We start from the raw sequence: 19,301 nt of genomic DNA on the forward strand, positions 1-19,301 counted from the left end.
TTGATGATTCTTGGGTATGCAATAATGGAGGTTTACTGGCTCACAGGCTTCCTCTCTAAGTAGTGGAAGTAAAACACTTTACAGTGTTAAAATGTTATAGTTATATACAGTGATATAGTGCACTTGGCAAACTAGCCTGCTAGCTGAGACGCTACAATAACTTCCCAAGAAGGGCAATTTCTTTGCATCCTACACAGTCCATACGCACAACTTCAAAACTCACAGACAATTTAGTTAAATACCAGAGACAACAGATCAGCATACATGGGTCAATACAAGGGAACAGCGAGCAGCAGTAGCAGAGTCTGAACTGACCCAATACCTGCTTCTCTGGGAGCCTCACAACATCACACATCACATCGCAGTTCTGACACGACTTTGAAAATGTCCCTTTGTGTCTGAGTACCTGGTCTAACAGCACCACTGACGACTTGATAATCTCCCTCCACTTCTGCAGCTCGGCGTCATGATAACGCTGCTGCGCCTCCAGGAGCTGGGCCCACTCCATCTGCGTCTGAGGCAGTTTACTGGGAAACACACACACACATTAGCAACGTTAGCAGAGTGCAGTCGCTGAAGCATGATTTCTGTTTTGAGGGACTGCCAACAAACAGTTTGGTAAATTGCTTCAGTAAGCTCAGAGCTATTCAGGGGTAATTTTAGAAGCTTTGTGCTTTCCTGTCACACACATCAACCACCATATGGGTATAGTTTAATGTTCTGCATGTAACGGTAACAGTGTGTGTGTGTGTGTGTGTGTGTGTGTATTTGTATGTCTGTAACTGTATGTGTGTGCTTGTGTGTCACTGCCTTTTGGGCAAACAGCCAAATAACAACAGTGGATATACAGTGGAAGTTTTTGTATCCTCCAGTTCCTCATTGGTCCATTAACTTTGCTGAATCTCTATAATAGATGAAAAAAACATGCAGAACTTGCATCTGCGCCTATGTGCTTGCATGTGTGTGTGTGTGTGTACCTTTCATGAAGCCGTAGACCTTGCCAGGTTGTTAAGGACTGTGCAGAATACTCCAGCATCCACAGCTTGTAGAAGAGCATCATGTTGAGGAACACCAGCAGGACCAGGCTGAAGAAAGTCAGCAAATGAATCATTCTCTTTTGGCACTTTGCTAATTCATATTGCAGTTAATTAGCTGATATGTAAATGGAAATTACATTCAATTTGTAATGGTAATACTGTAAATATATGCATCTGGCTACACTTGCTTATCAGATATTATATATACCTTAAACAGATCCTATGGATGGCAATGAAAGGAGAGGAGAGAGAACAACAATGAAATATTTATAAGGACTGTAATTCTCAATTGTAAAACAGATGAAAACTCTACAGAGCCTACTGGAAAAATGGATGAAGTCATGCAACAGAAATTTTAATGTGTGACGTGTCAAATTTGTATATTCATCCTCATAGTCAAATATTCAAGTTTGTGTGTTTTGTGATCTGCTGCGTACACAAAGCTGATGATGAGCAGCAGTTTGGAGACACTGTACAGAGCGAGGCCTCCGGGCAGGTGATGGTGTTCTGGACTCTGGTGTCTGGTCTGTGTGGATCCTGCCACTTGTTTGATCCTCTGAATCACTTCCTCGTCCGTTGGCGTGGTGACGGGGCTGAGCGCCTCGTCCAGATGCTGGCTGCGCATGTGGGGGAGCGTCCTCTTCTTCCGCCTCACTGTGGAGTTCTTCACGGCCTTTGCCTTTGGAGACAGCTGGTGGGTCTCAGTCAGGATCTCCTCCAGCTTGGACAGCTCCAACTCTGAGAGGGAAGAGGACAATTGTTACATGCCACAGTTTTTTTCCCCTCTCACTCCTCTATCTTTAAGAGTAGCCAAAAAATACTGGACTTCTGTGATTCAAACATATAATTTCAAAGTGCACTCTTTTATTTTGTAAAAAAACCCAAAAAAACCAAAACAAAAAAACAATGATACACACATTTAAAAATCATATGTTAAAAAACTGTTACTTTTGTAAAAAATAAATTCATCTGTTTATATGTATATTCATATATTGTTTTTAACAAATTAAATTATGAAATATTATAACTAGATAAGAGGAAAAACTAAAAACAATCAAGTTTACCAAGATGGCGGAAGTTTTCTTCTAGCCCGCTCCAGAAGTTTTTCTCTATGAAGCCTTTCACCAGCCCCCATGGCTGCTTCCTGTAGCGCAGCTCTGTTGATACCCTGAGGGAGACACCAGAATGCATCTTTGGATACAGACAGACAATCTTTCACAATAAGTTATAAAAACAAGCTCAGCAGAATATTAAATAAAGAGCAGATTCAAAAGTAACATTGTTAAAAATGATCCATCAATCCAAAATTAATTATAAAGGCTTAAAAGATGACAGTAGATGAAATAGTAAGAAATACTGCACATTGATGTACTACTACATCTCATCTCCCAGGTGTGCGCTGTGTGTATCTGACCAGCTCCGACTCACCGTAACCGACACTTGTTCTTGGCCACCCTGGTGAGCATGTAGCGGTTGAGAGTGTAGAAGTAATCATGGTAGGGCACATCATGTGTGATGACCTCAGCGTCGATGATGTAACACTCGCTCTCCTGACTGGCTTTGTACAGAGTCTGACAAAACACAGTGGACATGGAGTGTCTTTAAGTCACTTCAAAACATATAAATAATAGAAAGTGTTTCTCATGTACTTTGAAATGACTGTACCTGTGTCTCAGTGACTGTGGCCGTTTTGGGGGCCAGTGGGTTTGACAGAGAGATGGTGTACAAGATCTCTCTGGTCTGGTTCCCAGCCTCCTCTTTCTTCCATGGGTGGTAAACCACATCTAAACCACAAAATGACAAGACAGAGACACGAATGAACTGATAACCACTGCGGGACAGCACATTGTCTTGGCTTGCACTGTCTCCAGAGATTTCAGCTGCAGAATCATCACAAATACGAACCTGAAAATCGCCTCTGCTCCATGAAGTCACTCATGAACTGCGACTCAGTGAAGAGGATGTCGTAGAGCTTGTCCACACTGAACTTGTAGACCTCGTTGATGTACTGCCTGCCGTTCAGATCCTCATGGAAAGCCTGTACTTCACCTACACATCAGACAAGATGACATAAAAATCAGAGACATCTTCTTTAGTTTGTTTTCAGCTCTTGTAACTCGCATCACCTACATCACCCTGTTACGGAGTGGTGAGGAGCAGACTTTCTACTGGATATATACAGTATATATATTTTATCAAATGTATTTTATAACTGTTCTGTGCAGTTACCCTCGTCGTGTGTTTCCGAGGAGTCACTGAGCTCAGTGGGGATGTCCTCATTGTCGTTGAAGTCAAGTGAGGGTGAGGGAACGGGACCACCAGGCCCACTGGTGTCATTGTTCTTCTCTTCTGCCACCAGTGGCACAGCCAGCAGCTCGCCGTCGGGTAGGCAGTCTGCATATTCCTCTGCTGGGAGGTCAAACTAGAGAGAGGAGGAACATAGGCATCAGTCACATCAATAACGTTTCCCCTGCTCTCTGCAGTGTAAATGTGTGTGTGTGTATGTGTGTGTGTTAATTAAGAATATAGAACAGATGTAACTTACTGTGATGGGTGTGTCGTGGTTGCCTGGGCTGGGGATGGTGCTGTTGGGGACAACCTTCTTATGTAGTGGAGGAGGGCTCCCTTCAGGCTTGGCCTCAGTGCTGCTCTTAGACAAGTTGTCATTGTTGATCTCATTCTCCTCATTGGGAATCTCTTCGCTGAACCTGAAGGCACCAGAGAACAGCGACAGGCACGAACCTTAATCGTCTCTACTTATCTCTCATCCTGCATGAGGATTTTACTCAAGTAGTGTTTACAAAGATCTTTTATGGTGTGTTTTGTTCTACTCTGGTTCCAGATGGGTCGGATCAGAATGCAGTAAAGTGCTATTTACAGGATCTTTGGACAATCAAAGCAAAGTATTAAAGGATCAGCTCAGTGTATCTTTGAAACGTTAGAAGTAAATTGAAAAGCGAGCAGTGATCTCACAGTTTACAACAGACAGAGCTCAGTTCGTACATTGTTTGTCAGACTTGTGACTAGTCATTCTCTATTTATCCGAGCGATGGTTGCAAAGAGGAATAACTGTCTAGATTTATTTAGCTTAGCTATTTAGCATCTTATTCGGCTTCTTCTTCTCTCTCCCTTTGTCAACGTAACCTCACCCAGAGAAAAGTACAGACTGTTGGATATTGGCCACAATTACATTGCTCAAACACTCAAATTACACGGCCCTCCTGACGTCATTCGGCAGTCAACAGAAGACTTCAGACATTTTGAGTAGGAACAGATTCTAACCATGACTCTGTATTGATTTTATCGAGTAAATCAACTTCAGACAAGAAGGGAAAATGTTAATGAAGGAAGAGACAGAGCAGGGAGGGATCTTTTAAGCCCTCAAAGAGCTGCAGTCTAAATTGGAAGAGGATTGAGATGGATGCTAAGTGTGTCATTGTGTATATAAATGGATTATGTGTGTGCTCATACCAGGCTCCCAAATTATTTTGCAATTTGGATGATTAGGTGGTCGACTGAAAAATGTTTATAGCGGTAACCATAGTAACTGATGCTGCAGCATAACCAGACTCACCCCATGGTGTTGAAGTCGTCATCAGGGGGAACATAGTCCTCATCATCACTGGTTAGGCCGAGCTCGTTGCCATAGCACTGGTGAACAAAGTGCCACAGTTCTTTAGGGCACAGAGGCTGCAAGAGGCATAAACCAATCAAAAAGAGGAATGAGAGGATTCTTTAATACTGCAAAGGAAAATATGTAGGGAAAAAAAAGAAGAACGGTTCTGGACATTTCTTGTCTTTACGATCGAGCCATGTGATGCAAATGTACAAAAATTCTCGAATGTGAGCTAAAGAATATTCTCGTGTGTCAGATTTGCTCACCTTGTCCAGCAGTGCATTCTGCCACAGTCTGAACATCATCATGTACGTCCTGTCCCTGGCTCCAAACGAGGTGAAAAAGTGCTGTGAAGGATGAAAGGCAATCATGTGGAATCAAAGGCAGAGCACCGTTTAAACCCTTGTAGTCTCGAGTTTATTTGACACATTTGGGCAGTGATGGTGGGCGTTAATAGCTCGCCAACCATTCTCCAGTCAACCATCTGTGACAGGTACATGTCCCCCATGTTGGTGATAAAGAATAATTCACCAATACTTTGTGCCTCAGGCCCTCCCTGGTCTCTTTAGGTGAGGATGATTTGATTTAACACACAGTCACTCCTCAGTCTTAGGTATACCTACATTAGTTTGTACAAATGTTAATGGCTGTATTCAGTCATTCTGTATCCTTTACCTTCTCAGTGTCTGTGCAGACCTGGATGGCATTGGGAATGAGGCGGGCAGTCTTCTCTTTTGTCATTGAGCAGATGTCCTTTAGCCGCACTGTCAGCTACACGCAAACACGAAACAAAAGCACACAATCATATATACTGGCACAAATTATAGTTTCAAGTATGATCCAATGCAGCCAGGAGAACCCACAGAGAGTGTTAATAGGCATACCAGCGTTTCCCAGCGGAAGATGTTGCTATAGAAACAAATCCAGTTCTCAGAGAGGTAGAGTCGTCCCTGCAGGAGGATGTCCCGTTGAAGAGCACAGGAGTAGTCTGAAACATGAAGAAGTCACAAAAACTGAGAAAAAAAATACCACCACACGCCAAGTGTGATGCAGATTTACAAATCACATCATTAACATGCACAACTGGTAAATAATTCATTAAAAGTCTGCATTTCAATCAAATGTTACTTGAGGGCGCTCACTTCAGTGTCGCACAGAAACCTCACTGCAGTGCCTGTCAGTGCCCCCGCTGTGCGTGTATTTAGTTTACAAGCTGTGAATTCACCATAACCAGACCATAACAAAGTCACACCCTGAGCTCAGTTTTATCCCGTCTTTATCTGAGTTTTATTTTTTAGGCATTTCAGACAAAGACAGCATTGATAAGAGAATTGGGAAAACCGCACAACAACAACAAATCAGCTAAACCTGGGAGATTGTGTGTTCATGGCAGAGTGCAGCATGGAGCTCAGACTGCTGGAAAAATTAATTATCAGGTGACAAGTTCCTCTAAAAGAAGCAGAAGAGGCCATCTGGAAGCTGTGGTTTAGTTTTTACATTGTCAGCGAACAAAATCTAGTTACAATCATGTAACACAAGGAAGTTCAACACAAGGAATGTCCAATATTTATCTGTGCCCTCTCTGTGTTGTGTAAGGTTTAATCATTTTCTAATTACTAACGAGTAAGCTGCACCCTGCCAGTCCTCAGATGGCCCCAGTGTGTCTGTGCCGTCCACTCACCCACAATGAGTCTCTCTGTGTCAGGGAGCTGCTTGAAGAGTTTCCTAAAGTCCTCATTGCGCTGCTTGTATGTCGGGCTCAGCACCTGCAGTGACAGGCAGAGTCAGAAACATCACCCCCCACACACACACACACACACACACACACACACACACACACACACACACACACACACACACACACACACAGCTCATGCTCTCTGACTCACTCACTCACAAGTGTCGCCTCCATCACGCAGCGCGGGTTATTTGTGAGCATGTGAGATAACCTTGTGAAAACCACCCACAGGTTTGATAGCTTTCATTCTGTGGGGAATTTTGACAAGCACTGGACATGGACATGTTGTGAATGGGCAAGCAGAGGTATGTAGCTTGAGTTATCTGCAGTCGGTAATGAGACTTAACAGCAGAGCGATTTCAAGCGCCATTCCAAGCGTTAGCCCGCTGCAGATCATTCAATACACATTCTGCTGTGACTGCGAGCATGTATAATAAGAGACACATTCTCAGATTTGCATTACAGCGCAGCATGTATCTGACAATGAGGCTTTTGTTTAGTGACAAGGAAGGAAGGACGACTGATGAAATCTCAATTATAAACAAAACTGTACACAGTTGTTTGAGTAACCCGGTCAAACAAATTCTTTCCAGCACTGGGAAGGGCATCCTATCTAACATGATCAGATTTTCTCTTTTGCTCGGCTTCAGCCGACTTGATTATTTGCAGAGTGCAATGTGTAAAATCTCAATGTGTGTGCTGAAGTGAGGGCTCTCACTGTCTGCGCCAGATGCTTTCCTTTAACAGGAAAACTTCAGGAAACAATAGCTGCCAATAAATAACATGAGGTATACTGAGACAAAAGAAAAGAAATACTCCTTTGGATCAGGGCTGGTGGGAAAAGAACAGCATGTTCACGTTAAAGATCCCTACGAGTGCAAAACAAGAAGTTGATGCTTCTACTCACTTTTGGGATAAGTGTGGCGATGTGGAGAACTGCTCTGAAATCATGTGAGTGACAACTCTGAATTGCCTGGGCTTGAAATGAACTGCACTGACTGCACACGGTATCGTGATGCTTCTTTTTAAAGCCATCATCCATTTCCAGAAACAACCCAACACACCTACACTGTTTACACATGAAGTCACTCACAGTAATTTGATGGTTGCTCTGAACAACAGGCCTCTATGAGCTCTGGGAGAATTCAAATAGCTATGACTCATAACTAAACCAGTTGTTTTCTTTAGTGGTGGAAAACTGCCATAGAACTGCACTTACAGCAGAATACAGTAACTACAAAGCTTGCGACAAGGCCTTTTCGCTGATCCAAACCACAACATTTTCCAGCTTCCCCACATTGTTTTGCTCACTCTCCTCCTTTTTTCCTCTTTGTTTTGAGCTTACAAGTGGAGGAAAACTTACAGCAGGGATGTCCTCAGTGTCCCATGCAGGGTCCTGAAGGTCTGAGGCAGCCCAGCCCCACTCCCAACCCCACTCCCCTCTCTCTGGACCCTGCAGAAGCCACCCTGCCAACGCCTCATCCAGCTCCAACACGGCCTCCCAGTCTGACATTGTACAATCCTCATCCAATTCCATATCCATTGCGCCAGATCCCTTTTGGCGCCTGGGTGGGAGCAAATTTTCCACAACGGGCCCCAGTGGACTCCTCTTAAAGTTGGTGGACTTGTCAGTTACAGTAGGTTTGGAAAATAAGAGTAGACAGAGCTGGTGAGTCCAGTGGTTTGGAAGCTGCAGTACCCGCCCCCTGTTTTGGGTGCTGCTCCCTTTCAGCGTTGAGCGCTGGACACGGCACACGCCAGCCACATGATCCTTGTCTCGCTCTGTCGTTCTCAGGCTCTCTCTCTCTTCCTTTCACACACACAGGCAGACGAGTTACGGCCGTTGCCCTCTAGTAACCCCTAGCCAACAAGTCCTTTATTATCATGCCAGTAGCTTTTTCCTTTTTTCCCGCTTACTCCTCCTAGTAAGTGTGTGTATGTGTGTGTGTGTGTGGTGCTGTCCAGGTCTGAGTGCCTTGTAGTTACCCTGTTTACGACCAGCAAAGAATGAGGCAGGCTGACTTTGCGGAGAGGAGGACTAAAACAAACAAAGACGTAGTGAAGAAGAAAGAAAACAAGGCTGAGTCCACTGGAGTATGCGTTGAGTCCGTCTTGCTGTCTGACCTAGTGATTGAGTTACAGAGAACAGATGTGAGCATAACCTCCAGTTACCTTCGCCTGCAAAACAACACCATTAATCTTGATGGGGTCTGCGCTGGGTTGCAGGGCAGTGCTTACATTGCAGGGTGAAGGGGCTGGACAAACACATTGTAAGTATTTTGTTGCTTATCTTTTTCATTCAATTATTAATTTTATGTATGAGAATCTTCTGGAATCAAACCGATGGGACCAAAAGCACTGATCACTGGTGATTTGAAGGTGTTGAACGTATGAAGGCGTCTCCTCCCTTCTCGCTGGTATTGAGGTCATTCATGTGTTCCTGATACTTGATCACCCTCTGTTACTCTTCTTAGCAGACAAGAAGGATGCAGAGCTTGCAGCTCCTATTTTAGCCGCGCTTAACAAACAATTGCTGTGCACGTCCCCCCACTACTCTTAACTAAATATATTTCAAGAGTCAAGAAGGTTGGCATAGTGGTGAAAGTCCCAGTGGTAAAAAACAAAAAAAAAACCACCAATGTTGCAACAGCTTGCATTTCATTGATTCCTGCTGTATGAAGCAAATGTGTAGTCCACATTTGCGCACTGGCGATCGGCCATGACTTCCACTTTCCCCCCTGCACTGTTTCCCAATCCTTCCTTTTAACCACACACTGACGAGACAATCTGAAGCGGGGAGAAAAGACGCGTCTTGGAAAATAATCTTCAGCAGCAGTGCAGAAAACAGTGCTGATCATTCAGACACGGCTCTGAAAAGGCTTTCATCCACGCTGAGAATGCCTTTACATCATGTGGATGAAATTCCCGTGGAATGTGGGTTCGATTGAAGACCAGAACGTTACAAAACATTCCTCAAAATTACTCGTGGTGTCTACGATCAAAGTCATCCTTTATTTCCTGCTCATTCAATTCACCCTCTCTTATATATCAAGCAAAGAAAGAGGCCATTGTGACTGACGCAGCGCCTAGTGTTCAGGTGACAGTATGAGACTTGTGATGAGGTCGATAAGTTTATGGTTTTGGTTAACTATTAACTCACTGGACAAACAGTAGGGGATGGAAGAGAGTGGTACCGTAAATCAGGGTGGGGTTTTAAGTGTGTTAAAGGGGGGTAAGGCTGGAGGTGTGTGTCCATCCCGGTAACAACAATCCCATCCTGTTTTTAGTTTGATGGAAATTCAGTTGAAGTATGTGGGCGTGTGTATTGATCTGAGTGGAGCTACGTGAAAGGCCCAGCATATGCTATCTGCTTCCTTTATCTATGTGGATTTAAACAAATGTAATCCATTCATTGAGCTAAGTTCCCTTTTCCGTGTACTGTTTGTTAGAGCTTTTTCCTCCAGTGTTGCTAACTTTCCGAAGCCTGTGGGTTAGTTGCCATGGAAGCACCGCGACAACCTTGAGTCGATGCAAAGCGAATAAACAGGCGCTCTCAGAGGAAAGATGGCCACTGTGCATAATCTCTAACAGGCTCAGAACTCACATTCGGACGGATGCATTTTTAATCACTGCGGTTTCAGTGCCATGGGAGGTCATCATTGCCATGTAGAGGTGCACACATACAGACAACCATGCATACAATCTCCCACATGCAGACGCATCTTAGGTGTGACCTACATATACAGTCAAAGACAACTGAAGTAAAAGTATCTAACTATTTCACTTATTGATTGTGCTTTTGTATTTATTTATGTATGTGCTCTGTGAGTAAGGATGAGTGTACAAGATATCAGGAACACAGCCCTAATATTGGGATGAGCATTTTTCCTTAACACCCTCACGAATCCACTGTAATCGTAAAGTCCCCTTTTAAAAATGCCAACTCTACACAGTAAAAACACATCAATCTTCACAAGCCTTTTGGTCTCATATCAATTGCTTGAACAGTATTTTCTTAAACCCAAAAATAGAATCTGTCTGTGTGGTTCGATGATTGAAAACTGCATTGAAAGCAGGTGAAATACTCTAAACCAGTCGGTCAATTTTTTCACTTGTTTTAATGGATGCTGATACCCTGGTGTCTTTCTATTTGTCCCAAGACCAAAATCAATAACATGTCAGGCCATTTCCCAGTATTTTACGATTCCCCCTGTGCCATCCAGCCTTTGCCCATTAATTCAGCAGGTCACATACAGTAAACTGTATAGAATGTAGTTTCATCCTTTAAGTGAAAATATGTAAATTTAGAAGAAAAAAACTAATCCTATTCTACTTGAAGTAAAATGTTAAATTCAGAAGGAACAAGCAACATGCCCTCCCTTGGTTCAGTACAGAGATTTTACTGCTGCAGCCTCACTGAGCTGTAGTTTATGGTGACTGATATTTTATAATGTTAGATAGATAGAGTTGCGCTGACAGCAAATTACAGTCAGTTTGCTGATTTAATAAATCGTTTCTACCAGTGCTCCTGTTACACGATATTTTAGCGTTTACCATTATCCCACACTTATCATTAATGGCCACACTGCAAAAGTTATTTAGTCTCACTTAAACAAAAAAAGCTGAGTCTCTTTCTGTAACAGCTGGGCACTGTTATATTTAGCAAATGTTACTCAAACTGAGGTAACTGCATTTGTTGGGAACTACATTTAGCTGTGGATTAACACACATGCTACGCTACAGTAGAGACTATTTCTGGTAGCAGGATGTTATATGTGTTATTATGTGTGTGTGTTCATGGAGACGAAGGAACACGTCACCCAATGTAACACTGGGGCTCAGTGATGTGCTTTTTATTTATTTATTTTAATAGTTTTTGGACGACAGTGGAACTGAATGGCACAGAGGAATAAAATACATCTGAAAACACAGGAAATACTTGTTAGTTGGATCAATTCATAGTCTTACAATGAGGTTTGGTGATAATAAAAATTAGAATATCACCCACTTTATCATTTAAGAAATAAGATTTTGAGACTCAGTGGAGGGCAACAAGTTTGTAGTATATTTGATGACAAGAGCAGGTGGTCTTGAGTTCTTGTACACTTCATGTATACTGTGCTGGTAGCCAGCTGTATGTCATCTGTAAACATGACATTTACATCTGTTAGACATTAGGAGTGTCAGAGTGTTATGTATGAACCTTTTCAAACAGCGGGTCAGTAAAGAAAATGTGAGTGGGTTATTAGCTGAGTGGATTAGAGAAGGATTTAAGAAGCTGTATGGACTTAATGGACCAGAACTCTTTTGAACTTAGAAGCATTTCTCTATTTTCATTATCTGCATTGAGGTCCCTGTATTTTCCTCTGATTGTCTTACCTGAACCCTAAAGCCTAAAGTGTCCCAGTTTGTTGGGACGTGTGAAACGCAGTTGGGCTGGACGGAAGCATGCTGAGACCTAAAGCACCATGCTCCATTCCCCTGTTGTTCAAAGACATTCAAAGCTCGCCCAGAGGCCCTTGTGATGGTTTGTTGATTTGTTTAGTACAGTGAGAAACTCAAGTGTGCTTGTTACCACCTGTTGCGCACCAGATTTAGAAGTTTGTGTGGTGACAGGCATTTGACCACATCTGAACGGCTTTTAAAATACAGCCTGAAGTTCTGATGCAGCAAATAAAAGATTTAGCTGGGAAATGTTCTGTAATTAAAACTTTGGGGCTTTAGGTAGACAAAAATCTAAGATATATCCACTTTGACATGTCAGAATCAGTTCCTTCAAAGTGTGGCTTTGCTATCTGGTGGTAACAACACTAAGTGCGGTCAATGGAATGAGAAACAGGCAGGCAGGAGGATATTATCATCCCACTGCTCTGAGAACCAAGAGACAAGCAAGAGCAAGAGAGACTGAAAGATATTCAGGGTTGTACAAGAATACAAGTCATGCTTACTCTCAGGATGTGTTGTCTTTCATGCTAGGGAGAAAAGGGAAGAGTGTACACACAGGGAATAAAAAAAAAAAGAAAAGAAATAAAGCAACATAAAATAGGAAAAAAGTCCAATAAAGACACTTATGGAGAAACTAGGGTTTGACAAGGTCAACACCCTCAATCTTGCCCCTCTGTGGGCTTAGTTAACACAACAAGCTCCTTTTCAGTGCAAATGTTGGTTGAGAGCCATTAAGGAAGAAACAGTATTAGCTCGCCATCTAGTGGTGCATTATAAAACTGCAACACCCTGGTTTTGTTAAGTCTGCACTGTGTGTACCATTAGGAATTAACTTTAATCATTTATGAGCATCATATCTATTTTTTAAGTCCTACTGAAGTCTTTCCATTCTCTCGATTGCCTGCATCTGAAAGGTCGACCTGTTGCTCTTTTAAGCCCATGATAATCCCTGCATGGAGGACCAGTAACCCACACTTGTGACATGGTGCTCCAGTGAACAGGGTCGAGGACAATGACCTTTCATCTCGTAAGCAGCGCTCATCACTACAACAACTTGAGGACACTTCCAGGAGTCACCTCACCCACATGACGTGAACACACACGAGCACATGTACACACCCATAAAAGACGTACACAATCGCACACGTCAATAATGTAAATAAAAATAAGATATGACTTACGTTGTACCAGCTTTGGCTCTTCTGTGGAGAGAGAGACAGGGAGAGAGAGAGAGAGAGAGAGAGAGAGAGAAAGAGGACGTATTAAAGCTTGTAAATACTGCAGAAGGCTTGTGGGCTCATACAGACATACTGCGGGTATGAAACCTGATCAGCCTCATCATAACAAATACCAGCAGGCGTGAAGGTCAAACTGTACATAACTGTGACCTCAATACCCTTCCTGCCACAGATCACAGGAAGTCATCATCACAATTTAAATACCAGACATGTGTGTCTGAGGTAAACGCAAGGTGAAATTCTCTTTCAGTTCACTGACTCAAATAACACTGATATTTACACAAAGTCCTTTACAGTAGACATTTATTGATCATTAAAATATTGGAACCTTTCAAAATAAAAGGGTTTCTGAGGAAAATCTGCTTCCTGTACTGGTGTAACTGAAAGTAATTTCACCTCAAACCTGGCATGTACTGCATTAGCACATTAGATATACTGTTAAATACATGTCCATCTCTCCATCTTAAGAAATTATCCAGTGCTGTGAAATAATTTAAAGAATTTTCTAAAAAGAGAGTTTTGAATAACGTACAACATCTGATTTAATAAATGTCTTACAAGAAGTTAATAATAAGTAAAGTTAATACAACTTCTTATCAATTTTGTGAGAGGTGTGATGGTAGTGTCTAATGTGCCATAACATATTAAATGAACTATAATGGGTTTTTGATGATATTCATATTCAAATGTTTCAGTGGGGACTTCCTATTATCATCCCATTAATCATTCTGTGTGCCCTTCATAGACAGTCAGTTGATTCTGTTACAGTTTTATAACAGCAGAGGGCAGCAAAGATATCTCTTAATTACGACTATGACATCACAACATCTTCCAGCCATATACACACACTTTCTGCTCTAACAGTCTATGAGCAAAAGTCCCAGAGGGGAAACATGCAGGTGATTGGTCATTCAGAGGGTGAAAGAAGGAGGAAGATATTCAGGGAGAGAAGAGGGGGGAACAGAGGGATAAAAAGTGATATCCAGTGTCTGATTACAGTTGTACAATAAATAAAAGCACCACATTTCAAGTTAAAGCAACAAAAAATTCCAAAAACTGAAGAGAATTTTTTTTTTCTTCTATTTTTGAGACCTTTTTATGATGAGTTACAGTTGGACTTTTCCTGGTGAGACCACTGTTAAACATTCTGCATTTTGCTAACCTAATAGTGACTACAGAACTGAATGTCTTTCAAAGAGGTTTTAAACATTTTCTTATTTTGACCTGGTGGATAATCAGCTTCACCAATATCTTCACAATGTGCATCACAGTTCAATTCCTCCTTTCAAAAACCTGTAAGACTTTCAGTTTTTCTCTTGTGCCTGGGGTCGTCTGAGTTTTCTCAGAGTGTGACAGGGTTTGATGGTACAAAAGCCAAATGTTAGCAGGTGTTCGCCGGTTTCTTTTTGCCCAGTGTAAAAGGGGCTCTACAGTGTGTGGCGTTAGCGAGCAGCGAGCTGCAGGAACAGGCCCCAGGCCTGGCTGTAACGATAGCTGGGCTAATGTGGGCTAATCTGATTTGAAGGTGACAGAGACACGAGAGAGGAATTACTTTGAGGCAACTGTCTGGATAAGGTGCTTGTGTGTATGCGTGCGCCACTGTGTTTGACTTTGTGTGACTGCATGCTAGTGAGTCTGTGAGATTTATGATGCCATTGTTTACATGGAGCCACACTATTTATTGTGATTGTTTACATGAGAGAGAGAGAGAGAGAGAGAGAGAGAGAGAGAGAGAGAGAGCTTAAACAGAGATTTGCCCGGGCCTCCTATGTGATACAGTGGTTTGGGTCTGTCTGTAAAACTACACTAAAAAACTGCATTATTTGGTTTAACTGTCACCACATACAGGGATGTGTATTACAAAACTACACTTTTTTGCTGGATACACAGCTTCAAAAGAATTAATTAAAGACCAAATTTCAAGTAACATGTTTGTTTTGTACATCTGTCATTAAATCAATAAGTGAGTTTAGGGGTAGAAATCAGCTTAGTGTTCTGTCTGTTCTATGAGTGCTCTGTCTCAAGCTCTCATACAGAAAGTCAGTAGTGCAAGTGATGGTTTTAAACCCCACTGACCTGCCCTCACTGCAAACAAGTACTAGGGTGGCGCCTGTTTTCAAATTCAGAAAAGGAATCTGCTGTGAATGTCAGATTGAAACCAGCTTTAAATAATGCAGAATCTTAAACATAAAGAAATTTAAAAAAATACACAGTTTTACACAGTTCATAAATCACTGTCCTTTCACATTAATTCAGGGGATGGAAAGCATTGGAAAGGACACGAGGGACTGACACTATTAAAGGGGATCCTACAGTCGCACAGCTACAGAGGAAGTGGAGGGCCGGGGGGATTTAATGGGGGCCAATGAAAACAAGAAGAAATGCTTACTTTAATCAGGTTTAGTCTGTCATACTGAAAGAAAATTAAAGAGAAAACAAAATGTTAACCAAAGCAGTGAGCAACATGAACACAAAGAAATAGAAAATGAGAAGGAAGAAGCTCGAGGGATCAAGGAGACCTGACATCGGACATGTTGCTGTGCTACTAAATCTGACTCTCCATTAGGCTGGTATGTTACATGAGAAGCCTGACTGATTGTTGCTGTATCATTGTCTCTGTTATCATCATTGGGCCTTTTCTGCAGAGAGGCTCTGTTTTCACTGAATGCACTCTTTTATTTGGATTGCATTAGGGCTTGGATGATCAAGCTCACGTTGCTGGGACGACCTCACGCCATCTGGGGTCATGTGACCACCGCTGACCACAGAGGCTCACGGGGAGAGGGGGGTTTGCAATGGCATTGGGGATTGGGGGGGGGGGGGGGGGGGGGGGGGGGGGGGGGGGGGGGCTTTGAAGTGAGGAGTGATGTAATTGATTGGGATATGCGAGCGTATGTGCGTGAAACTGTTTGTGCGACTGCATAGCAGCAAACAGAACGTCATGAGGCTGCCGCTCACACCAAAGTCCCATTTAAAAACTCCATATATGTCTGTCCTATTTCTGTCTGTGCCTGCAAAAGACACAATGAGACCATATACATGCTCAGCTATAAATTTAACGTGTGACAAAAAAAAAAAGTGGGATGAAGTCTGACAAGTAGCAAATTAGATGGATGGTGGAGAGTATGGGCAATGCACTAAAACGTGACACCAGTCTGCAGTGCATTTGCAGGACAGGGAGGGGGATTTTGGGCTCGTGGGGCAGAAAAAGAGCAGGCGGGATTCTCTCATGTGGCAACAGAGAGGCAGCTCAAATAATGATGTAGTCCTGGAGCTTTGGACTGAGATCCTGGCAGGATTTTTAAGCGTTTATCCCTCTGCAGCCAGGCAGTCACACAGCACGACAGATACAAAGCTCTCATTGCCAAAATGTAACAACAGGATAAGTTTTGAAAGGGAATGATAGGACAAAGGCCAAAGGAGGAAAAAAACAGCAGAGGAGAGAGAGGAAATTTGAAATGATTTATTTAGAAAACTGCACCAGAAACTTTCATTTTCATTCTTGTCATCTTTGACAAAATCTGGAAAATAAAGCTCCATTTCTCCATTATATGTGTATGCATTTGCTTTATATTTCTCTTTTATTTCTCTATATTTGATCTGCAAATCCTGATGTGACATTTATTTGCACCATGTATACCCAGGTTAACATTTGAAAGTGTAATCAGGAACTACCACATTGCATATCACCAGAAAGGAAAGGAAAGGACAGGAGAGGAAAAGGAAAGGAAGTGAGTGAGGTTTAGAGTGGGCTTGTCTGTTTCAAGGAATGTCCATCTGCTGTAATTGTGGGTGCAGATGTGGGGCTTGTAATGGTTGCAGTGTGCACAGAAACAAGCTGGGTTCAGGCTAAAGCATCGCAAACAAGGTTTGGACATTTCCACAGAGCAGCTCACAAGACAAGAGGTTGGGCATGGGGGTGGGGGGGTGGGGTGGGGGGCTGGGCACAGTAATATTTGAAGAACAGAAAAAAGAGTAATGCTTACTTTGGAAAGTCGCTTGTGAGACTAGCATGCAATCAGGAGAAGAACAAAGAAAAATCAGATAGAAAAATGAAACTAGAAAGAAATCAACTGCAAGAAGAAACAGCTGAAAGTACCAACAGAAGAACTGAACAGTCATCATCAGATGGCACACATTATCACATGGCATGTAGCAGCAGCAGCAAAGAGAGAGAAGGCGTGCACACTGTGTTGTGGAGACAAAAAAAAAAATGATTCAAACAAAAGTTCAAAAACAACATGTGAGTTTAAAAACAGCAGAGACAGATGAGGACAGAATGAGAAGGTAAAACATGGAGGGAGTGTTATGGCTGATTTCTAACATTTTGGGAGCTCAAATGAGTGCTGAGCATACAAACATTAGAGCCACATGCTCCTTCTGTGAAATAACCTGAACTTCAGCTTCATTATAGTGAAGGGATACGATGCAGACGAAATAAATAAAACCTAATAACACCTAAAAACAGCTTTTTAAAACTTCATGCCATTTTTATGACCACAGATGGAGGGCTGCTCCTGCTGTTGTCTTCCTACACGTCCACACAAGAGCTAAATATATAACACATGCAACAATCAATACTGTTTTTATTCAGTAGCAGAAAACACAGTAAACCTCTGCCAGTGACAATACGTTCTCCAACTTGCTGTTAAAGGTTCACATTTTTTCAAGTCTGTCTTAAAAGAACATTTAAATGCATGTATGTACATGGAAAGAGCTTTTACTTGCTGTTGAAGATGATCTCTTCTAATGCACTGCTGATGTAAGGGATGGGGGACAAAATCTACAGACCTCTTTATCTGAAGTTAATATTGTGTATGAACATTCTGAGTGAAACAAATCTTCCAAAGTTATTGTCCTTTTCATAGTTTTTTAAAGTCCCCTAGACAGTGTTTCCTTGCTGAGCTGTGACAGGTGGACAGAAAAATAAAGGAAGACTGTAGCCTTGAAAGATACTCACTTAACTGATGCTTCATATCAGCTTCAGCTAAAAACAGAGGGAAGACTGTAAATTTTGTCCCATCACTTAAACTTGAAATTGAAAAAAGGATCTACTGATGGCCAGTAGTAACAGGAGGAAGAATAACAGCAAGTAAGAGCTGTTTCAGTGTTCATATGAGCAGCAAGTATTGCTCGACTTAAAAACATGAGAACATCCTTTAATCCTTTAAACCCAAAGCCTCACACCATCATATCTTTAGGCTGAATTCGTTTCTCAAATGTAGAAAAACAATGCAAGAATCAGGCGAATAAATGCTAAAGGCGATGAACAGTTAAACCTATCTGTGCATAGTTTCTTGTGAAAATAGGAATGTAGGAACATCCATCTAACAGGTGAAAAACTACAAGAGTCTAAAACAAAATTATCCTGAATGAGAAACACAGTTTAGGAGGGATATTGTTTGGAGCACGATGTTTTAGTTGGTCCGATGGGTTTTTAAGAGCAGCAGAAACAAACCTTTCAACAGCTAGCACGTCATCATCAGAGTGGCTCTGATGTTGCAGTACTTTGATGAAGACATACTGCTGCTGTTAGCTGCTGCACCTCATTTAGAGCTTTAACTATGACAGTGTGGACCAAGCTGCATCCCTGCCTTGTCCTGTCTGTTGAAGCACTGATTTGAGTTTAGAGTTCCTTCATCCTTGTATTTCATCACTACCTTGGACCTCTAATTCTAGCAAATCTCAGTAGTGAATGAATAAGTGCCCAGGTTTTGCAAATGTGACTCACTATCTAAGCTTGATTTTATCATGTGGGATGAGTCAGACAAACTCAGCTCTATGAAGGAGTAAAACAGGCTTTTACTACTTGATTACAGTTCTGAAGAAGAGCACTGAACGGCTCCTTTCTATCATTCAATTGTAGTTTTATCAAGGGGAAGAAAGAGTTTAGATACTGGGGGGGTAAATGAGATGTAAAAATGAAAGGCTGGAATGGAGAGGAGGGTGCAATCTCTCCCGAGGGGGGAGAGTGATAGTTACAGCTCTCTAATTACACATCAGTATGTACAAGTCAATAACCAACCATAACACATACGTCACCACACTGGGGGTGGGAAAAAAGAAATCATAAAGCCAGGACAACTCTGACGTATTTATGCAGTCACATTTAATGAACGGCTGCATACAAGAGTTTACACATCATCTCGGCTATCACAGTCAGGAAGACTCCACTCTGACCATGTATGAAAAGGAAAAAGAAAACAAGTCATGTTCCTACTTGAAAT

At 42.1% G+C, this 19,301-nt stretch overlaps 1 protein-coding gene across 4 annotated transcripts in view; it reads right to left on the bottom strand.

The window, feature by feature from the left end:
- The window catches only part of gramd1bb (GRAM domain containing 1Bb), a 100,204-nt gene that overhangs the window by 4,913 nt on the left and 75,990 nt on the right, over positions 1–19,301 (bottom strand). For 2 of the 4 annotated variants that reach the window (XM_071472061.1, XM_071472060.1), the window contains 15 exons: positions 13,018–13,038; positions 6,335–6,419; positions 5,538–5,641; positions 5,329–5,424; positions 4,920–5,000; positions 4,612–4,727; positions 3,583–3,745; positions 3,267–3,459; positions 2,943–3,086; positions 2,703–2,821; positions 2,466–2,608; positions 2,102–2,205; positions 1,475–1,775; positions 978–1,085; positions 407–527 (listed from right to left, as the gene is read on the bottom strand). In XM_071472061.1, coding sequence (XP_071328162.1) covers positions 407–527; positions 978–1,085; positions 1,475–1,775; positions 2,102–2,205; positions 2,466–2,608; positions 2,703–2,821; positions 2,943–3,086; positions 3,267–3,459; positions 3,583–3,745; positions 4,612–4,727; positions 4,920–5,000; positions 5,329–5,424; positions 5,538–5,641; positions 6,335–6,419; positions 13,018–13,038 — 1,899 coding nt within the window. Of the gene's footprint in view, positions 1–406; positions 528–977; positions 1,086–1,474; positions 1,776–2,101; positions 2,206–2,465; positions 2,609–2,702; positions 2,822–2,942; positions 3,087–3,266; positions 3,460–3,582; positions 3,746–4,611; positions 4,728–4,919; positions 5,001–5,328; positions 5,425–5,537; positions 5,642–6,334; positions 6,420–12,339; positions 12,364–13,017; positions 13,039–15,463; positions 15,488–17,060; positions 17,082–19,301 lie in introns of all 4 variants that reach the window. The other 2 variants (XM_071472058.1, XM_071472059.1) reach the window with 2 other exon arrangements.

The sequence above is a fragment of the Trachinotus anak genome, unplaced genomic scaffold (assembly GCF_046630095.1).
Source record: "Trachinotus anak isolate AG129_WGS33_773 ecotype Australia unplaced genomic scaffold, CSIRO_AGI_Tana_v1 ptg000034l, whole genome shotgun sequence".
NCBI lineage: Eukaryota > Metazoa > Chordata > Actinopteri > Carangiformes > Carangidae > Trachinotus > Trachinotus anak.